The sequence below is a fragment of the Oncorhynchus mykiss genome, chromosome 18, assembly GCF_013265735.2.
Source record: "Oncorhynchus mykiss isolate Arlee chromosome 18, USDA_OmykA_1.1, whole genome shotgun sequence".
NCBI lineage: Eukaryota > Metazoa > Chordata > Actinopteri > Salmoniformes > Salmonidae > Oncorhynchus > Oncorhynchus mykiss.
In genome coordinates, this window is record NC_048582.1 from 52,294,320 (window position 1) to 52,302,756 (window position 8,437).

Here is an 8,437-nt window from a genome sequence, read left to right on the forward strand (position 1 = left end):
TCTACGCCCTTTTCTCGCTCTCAACCATTTACACGTACAATAATATTTACCGCGGTGTGTGTGTGCGTGTGTGTTTGTGTGTGTGCGCGTGCGTGCGTGCATGCGAGAGTTTCGGTAGCGCCTGTCCGAAAATTTTAAGGAAAAGTTGCGCGCGAGGCAAGCCGCAGTGGGAGGGGCGGGAAGCTGCCGCATTTTTCTGAATGAAATTACTCTACAGGAGCCCCCCATCCCACCCCACACTCCCGTCTCTCCGAGCGCCTCATTGGCTAAAGCCTGCCATCACTGACGTCAGTCAGACCTTCCCTAGTGAAGGAACATTCGCGCAGGAGATCCATCCAGTCATTCCGGTGTTCACCACCGGAGAAACGGAGACAACCTATTCGCAAGGAGGATATGTTATTACTCTGATGGGGACAGACAAGCCTTACTGAGATATTACCGACCATCGATATACCAGGAGACAAGCTGGACACAGACAGCATCACGGCATCACAGTTTCCTGGATTCTCTGTCAACAGAGCTGATTTGAAAGAATCGTGATCAAGGTCTTGTTAGAAGGTAAGATCTTCTGTCCTGTCTGTCTGTAGGTCAGTCTGTGTGTGGGGGCAGTGTATGTAAACCTCAATTTATATCAGAGATAAAGCATGAGGACATGGTTTTCCAAGCTAGTGGGCATCTGTTACACAACACACCACAAGGCACTGTAGTAGAAGAGTGGAGAACAGACACCAGAAGGGCTGCATTCCAATTCTGTCTTCTCCACCTTCTATCTGGAGTGTGTACTCGTTCACTCCCCCTTGTATATTTAAAAGCATTGGCTAGACATACATATAGGCTAGACAGGGCTTCGTCATCATATATCTCGTACATTTCTTGAGGGGAGTGAACAAGTGCACACTTTGGAGAGAGAAGAGTAGATATCAGGCAATGAAATGGAATGGTCCCATAGTAATGTGAGGAGCATGCAAAGTCTCTCCTTTGAGATGAACCAGTATCACTGTGGTTCAAGTGCACTACCTCCTGTGCCATAAATGCCCAGACCTTTTGGCAGATGCCGAAGTGGCCTAAGACCCAAGAGAGGAAGCCACTGTAGACTATCGAGATGCAGGACAGGAGACGAGGAAAGGAAGCCACTGTAGACTATTGAGATGCAGGAGAGGAGACGAGGAGAGGAAGCCACTGTAGACTATTGAGATGCAGGAGAGGAGACGAGGAGAGGAAGCCACTGTAGAGTAGATGCAGCCCCAGTGCAGGGTGTCTGTCTGCTGCTGTTAAGTAACCATAACAAACCACATGCAGGAACAGAGGGAGAGGGAGACTTGCTAACAGTCTGTGACATTGTTTGTTAACATCTCTGTCTTCTCTCTCTCTCGCTCTCTCTCAGGTGTCGTGTGTGTGACTCATGATGACCCAGAATGACTCGGACATCTGGTTCGAGGAGTCTTCAGGTTCAGGGATGACTTCGCCTCTTTCCCAGCTGGACCAATCAGATCCCACAACCATTCCTGAGGCCTCTCCTCTCAGCCTATGGGGAGTGGCACTGTGCGTCTCCGGAACCCTCATTGTATCCGAGAACACCATCGTAGTGGCGGCCATCTTGGCCACGCCTTCTCTCCGTGCTCCTGTCTTCCTGCTCCTCGCCAGCCTGGCATTGGCCGACCTGCTGGCGGGCGTGGCCTTGATCCTGCACTTCCTCTTCCTGTTCTGTGTGGAGCCCACGGATTGGTCAGATCTGATGACGTCAGGGCTTCTGGCGACATCACTGACCGCCTCCCTCCTCAGCCTGATGGGCGTGGCGCTGGACCGTTACCTGTCGCTAAGCCACGCCCTCACCTACGGCTCCCGCCACTCGCGTCGATGCGCCGCTGGTCTGCTGGCACTCGTCTGGCTGGGGTCATGTCTGATCGGCTTGGGCCCAATGCTGGGGTGGCACTGCCTCAATGACATCACATCCTGTTCCGTGGCGCGACCCCTGACCCGGACGTACCTGTCGTTGCTTTGTGGCGGCTTCCTGCTGGTCATCATGGTAACGCTGCAGCTATACACCGGGATCTGCCGCGTCGCTAGGCGGCACGCCCATGCCATTGCCACGCAGAGGCACTTCCTGCCTGACGACCAATCGTACAACAGCAAGCACGGGGGCCGGGGGAAGGGCCTATCTCGGCTGTTGTTAGTCCTCGGAGTGTTTGTCAGCTTCTGGACGCCCTTCGCCCTTTACGGTTTGCTGGGCGACGCATCTAGCTCGCCCCTGTATACGTATGCTACGTTAGTGCCGGCTGCAGGGAACTCTCTGCTCAACCCTCTGCTGTATAGCCTGAGGAACAGAGACATACGCAAGGTGCTGCTGCATGCCTGCTGTCCTCACAGACACACACACAACACACACAGGCCTGTTGACGTGTAGGATGGAGACACACATAGACACACACATACTGTCCCATATAACTGTAACGCATACAAATAGCACATCCTCATCATCACTTGCACATCAGATAAGAAGCAATCAGAATGTACTGTTCCAGAAGGCAGCCATCTTGGAGTCAGCTGGAATAAGCTCTGTCATTGGCTGTGAGACCTGATGTACTGTATCATTTCATCATGTGCCTCATCCTCAACTAACATGTAGACAATCCACTCTGATGCAATCACAGAGGTGCAACTATCGTAATTCATCTGGGTCCTTGGTGGGACTATACTATGCTGCTGTCGGTGATCCAAAGGTCAAATGCAGAGTAACTTGAAGGACTCTTAAACTCTTATAAAGTGTTTGCACTAATACTGTAAAACGCACCTCAACTATCTCTGAAAAGGTTTGAGTTTGCCAATGTTTTTTAAAATAAAATGTATGAATGTTGTCTTTTTCTACTTCCTAAATAAAAACTACTTTATTTTGTACTAAAAGTGAGGTGGAGTCTCCTTCTTTCTATACGCACGCATGCATGCGCACACACACACAGACGTACTTGACTTAAGCCTGTTGACAATTGTCCTGCATCTCGGTTTGGAGCAAGTTTTCCCAGGTCACACCAGTTGAGGCCGCTCTCAGCCATTTCTGCCTAGACTTTCTCGGTTTCTGGGTCGCCCTCTGTTTCTTTTTCCCTGTGGGTTCCATTTCAACCACTGGGACAGATGTCAATTAAACGTCTATTCCACGTTGGTTCGATGTAATTTAATTGAAATGACGTGGACATAACGTTGGTTCAACCAGTGGGCAGGACTGGCGAGTGATGATGGTGGTCGGTTTCTGAAGGGTGTCCAATCCAGCTCCACTCATCTTTTGATTTTCAGGAGGATCTTGAACATGGTGGATGACTGTAAACCTGAAAAAATTCTCCATTCAGAAAGGCTACCCATGACACCTGACACAGAGCAGTACCTCGCTAGCTGCTTTGCCTTTTTCCTATGCAGGCCTGCAAGCTGAAGGCCACGCACTGTCAGCCTATGTACATGGCCAAGACTCCCAAATATCAGTACTACAAGTTTGCACTGATAACCTGGTATTTCAGCAACTTGTCAGCAAAGGCCTGCTCCACTTACGGGTGAAAATAGCAACCCACTTCCAATATGAGCACTTCACTTCCGGCCTCTCTCACAACAACTCTATCTGAACCCCTCCCTCTGGCCTCCCTCCAGCACCTCCCTCCAGCCTCCCTCACAACCACACTATCTGAACCCCTCCCTCTGGCCTCCCTCCAGTACCTCCCTCCGGCCTCCCTCACAACAACACTATCTGAACCCCTCCCTCTGGCCTCCCTCCAGCACCTCCCTCCGTCCTCCCTCACAACAACTCTGTCTGAACCCCTCCCTCTGGCCTCCCTCCAGCACCTCCCTCCGGCCTCCCTCACAACAACACTATCTGAACCCCTCCCTCTGGCCTCCCTCCAGCACCTCCCTCCAGCCTCCCCCACAGCAACAACAACATCTGACATATTTGGTATACAAGAAAACATCATCAACATGCAGGAATATGCACTGATGGTGTTACTGCCTATCTCACCTCATTAGCTATCAGGTTGACAAAGCGGTCATGTCTAACGATGTATGAACAGCAATCACTAACAATGTGTGAAACAGACTACATTACATTTGACTCATGTAAGATACAAAACGGATCATGGTTTGCAGGGTACCAGAGTGCTAGGTTGTATTTTGTTGGTAGAACCTGAAGCCTTAACAGTGGTGTGAGTGTCCTCGCCAATAGCAGCGTTCTGGTACATGGGATGGTAGCTGGTGGGTGGAGAGAACAAGTTGAAGAGCTTGACCATGAGTATTCAATCAGGCTTGATATGATTGACATTTCCCCTCTGCCTGTGGTCATGAAGCTAAAGGCTGTGAGAGAAGTGGCTTTAGCAAAGGTTCAACATCTGTTTGCCAATGTGCAAATCCCACAGAAGGTTTTAAGGGAAATAAAGTGGTGAGAAAGTGTCTATCCTTAAATACACACACCACACGTGAAGTTATTTTCCTGAGCCCAAAAAAGGGAGAGGTTTGGGTGTCCTGAATGGAGGATTTAAATATTTATAACTCAGTGTGAATATTCATGATGTTCTTTGTGAAGTGTCAGAACACACACGCGTACACACATAGGGCGCTTTCCTCAATTAAGGCGAGGCGATGCAACAACCAATGGGCGAACTCTACCGGTTCACGCATAGACCAAAAAATGTATCCAGAGACAGAAGAGAAAGTGAGACACCCCTCTCAAAAGTTATTTTCTGGTTCACTGAAAGTTCAATGAAAGTCAATGAACTAAGTAGACCAGACCCAGCTGGGGTCATAATCTTAGAGCATGAATATAAAATGCTAATATCTTCAACTGTGAGTGATGACAAAAATCGGCCTTGGTGACAATTTAAATAATTTTGGAATTTGACTTCTGTGGTATCTTCTCTATTGGAATTGTCTTTTTCGGCCATGATTCAGTTAAACTGCAGCACCGAAGCAATACTGTAGGTGTAGTCAAAAGCGTGCTTCCAGCCTGGAACCTTGGGCCCTTGGTCTCAACCGCCGAGCTCATGCAGCAACGCTGCTCAATGACCAAAGGATTTTTTGGCGGAAAAACAGAGCGGAGCATCAAGAGTTATGCTAATTATCTACATTTACGTTGGAGGTGTGAATTGCATGCCATTACCACTGCTATGTGACAGGTAGCCTAGAATCCACATTAGCCTAGCCATTAGCCTAGCCTAGCCTAGCCATTAGCCCAAACAAAGAAAACAATGTTTGTGCATCCAGGTATACTTATATGGGTGAATCAACTTATTTTTATAGACATTATTTCATATGATTTAATACATGTTATTAACAAAGTTTGCTCCATTTGAAGTATAAATAAGTGATAATGCCGAGAAGCCGTGTTGGGTGTTGTCATCGAGGACCGGCAAACCGTGCCAATATATCCATCAAACACTGGCTTCAAGAGCATTATCACTTTTATACAGGGTTGGGTAGGTTACTTTCTAAATGTAATTCATTACAGTTACTAGTTACCTGTTAAATTGTAATCAGTAACATAACTTTTGGACTTCCCAAACTCAGTAAGGTAATCTGATTACATTCAGTTACTTTTAGATTACTTTCCCCTTAAGAGGCATTAGAAGACAAAAATGTATGTTACCAATTGAACTACATCTATTGCAGGATAATTCAATGTTAAAGTTTACATAGCTGGCCATATATGGATATTACATTTCTCTACATGTTCTCTCTACTACCGCATGGCAAGCGGTACCGGAGTGCCAAGTCTAGGACAAAAAGGCTTCTCAACAGTTTTTACCCCCAAGCCATAAGACTCCTGAACAGGTAATCAAATGGCTACCCGGACTATTTGCATTGTGTGTCCCCCCCCCCCCCCCCCCCCCCCCCCCCTCTCTTTTTACGCTGCTGCTACTCTCTGTTTATCATATATGCATAGTCACTTTAACTATACATTCATGTACATGCTACCTCAATTGGGCCGACCAACCAGTGCTCCCCCGCACATTGGCTAACCGGGCTATCTGCATTGTGTCCCACCCACCACCCACCCACCCAACCCCTCTTTTACGCTACTGCTACTCTCTGTTTATCATACAGTAATGGAAAAAAGTATTTGATCCCCTGCTGATTTTGTACGTTTGCCCACTGACAAAGAAATGATCAGTCTATAATTTTAATGGTAGGTTTATTTGAACAGTGAGAGATAGAATAACAACAACAAAATCCAGAAAAACATGTCAAAAATGTCTGGCTCCCAGGTGTCTTTTATACAGGTAACGAGCTGAGATTAGGAGCACACTCTTAAAGGGAGTGCTCCTAATCTCAGTTTGTTACCTGTATGAAAGACACCTGTCCACGGAAGCAATCAATCAATCAGATTCCAAACTCTCCACCATGGCCAAGACCAAAGAGCTCTCCAAGGATGTCAGGGACAAGATTGTAGACCTACACAAGGCTGGAATGGGCTACAAGACCATCGCCAAGCAGCTTGGTGAGAAGGTGACAACAGTTGGTGTGATTATTCGCAAATGGAAGAAACACAAAATAACTGTCAATCTCCCTCGGCCTGGGGCTCCATGCAAGATCTCACCTTGTGGGGTTGCAATGATCATGAGAACGGTGAGGAATCATCCCAGAACTACACGGGAGGATATTGTCAATGATCTCAAGGCAGCTGGGACCATAGTCACCAAGAAAACAATTGGTAACACACTACGCTGGTAACACACTGGTAACACACTACGCTGACTGAAATCCTGCAGCGCCCGCAAGGTCCCCCTGCTCAAGAAAGCACATATACATGCTCTTCTGAAGTTTGCCAATGAACATCTGAATAATTGAGAGGACAACTGGGTGAAAGTGTTGTGGTCAGATGAGACCAAAATGGAGCTCAATTCAACTCGCTGTGTTTGGAGGAGGAGGAATGATGCCTATGACCCCAAGAACACCATCCCCACCGTCAAACATGGAGGTGGAAACATTATGATTTGGGGGTGCTTTTCTGCTAAGGGGACAGGACAACTTTACCGCATCAAAGGGACGATAGACGGGGTCATGTACCATCAAATTTTGGGTGAGAACCTCCTTCCCTCAGCCAGGGCATTGAAAATGGGTCGTGGATCTGTATTCCAGCCTGACAATGACCCAAGGCAACAAAGGAGTGGCTCAAGAAGAAGTACATTAAGGTCCTGGAGTGGCCTAGCCAGTCTCCAGACCTTATTCCCATAGAAAATCTGTGGAGGGAGCTGAAGGTTCGAGTTGCCAAACGTCAGCCTCGAAACCTTAATGACTTGGAGAACATCTGCAAAGAGGGGTGGGACAAAATCCCTCCTGAGATGTATGCAAACCTGGTGGCCAACTACAAGAAACGTCTGACCTCTGTGATTGCCAACAAGGGTTTTGCCACCAAATACTAAGTCATGTTTTGCAGAGGGGTCAAATACTTATTTCCCTCATTAAAATGCAAATCAATTTATAACATTTTTGACATGCGTTTTTCTGGATTTTTTTGTTGTTATTCTGTCTCTCACTGTTCAAATAAACCTACCATTAAAATTATAGACTGATCATTTCTTCATCAGTGGGCAAACGTACAAAATCAGCAGGGGATCAAATACTTTTTTCCCTCACTGTTTATGCATAGTCCCTTTAACCATGTCTACATGTACATACTACCTCAATCAGCCTGACTAACCGGTGTCTGTATGTAGCCTCGCTACTTTTATCGCCTCGCTACTGTATATAGCCTGTCTTTTTACTATTGTTCACCTAATACCTTTTTTTCACTATTGGTTAGAGACTATAAGTAAGCATTTCACTGTAAGGTCTACTACACCTGTTGTATTCAGCGCACGTGACAAATAAACTTTGATTTGATTTGAAGCAAATGCGACTGCTGTCATGACTGTTGTTGACTAGGCTAGCATTAGACACTGGACAACTTTGTTACAACTCTAGGTAACTAGCTAATTGCGTCTGTAGTGTTTTGTGTAACATCTCCCAGCAAATAATGTTAGCAAGCAACTCAACTGCAACTAAAATTGCTACATAGTTTATCCGTGTACTCCTGTTATTAGGTAGTTACTGTAGCGACCTTCCACCTCAGATAGTCAAGTACTGTAATACATTTTGTTGACAGATTTGAATTTGTAATGTTTTGATAGCTCCACCTCATTTAGCTAGACTGAAGTTGACATAGCTAATGTTTGCTGAAAAGTAAATGTCCCTGTGTGTGTGTGTGTGTGTGTGTGTGTGTGTGTGTGTGTGTGTGTGTGTGTGTGTGTGTGTGTGTGTGTGTGTGTGTGTGTGTGTGTGTGTGTGTGTGTGTGTGTAAACCATACAAGACAGGTAGCTTGTTAATGCCAACTGATATATTTGGGTTCAGTTGGCTTAACAAAACGTTTGTGTGTTTTCAGGATGACATCTTCATCCATGAAAAGGTTTTCATCCTGGAGGAGAC

At 46.6% G+C, this 8,437-nt stretch overlaps 1 protein-coding gene across 1 annotated transcript; it reads left to right on the forward strand.

The window, feature by feature from the left end:
* The first annotated feature begins 348 nt into the window (after positions 1-348).
* LOC110496487 (G-protein coupled receptor 3-like) lies at positions 349-2,901 on the forward strand. Its single transcript, XM_021572419.2, has 2 exons — positions 349-558; positions 1,385-2,901. The coding sequence occupies exon 2, from the start codon at positions 1,403-1,405 to the stop codon at positions 2,402-2,404; it is 1,002 nt and encodes a 333-aa protein (XP_021428094.1). The 5' UTR covers positions 349-558; positions 1,385-1,402; the 3' UTR covers positions 2,405-2,901.
* The last annotated feature ends 5,536 nt before the right edge of the window (positions 2,902-8,437 follow it).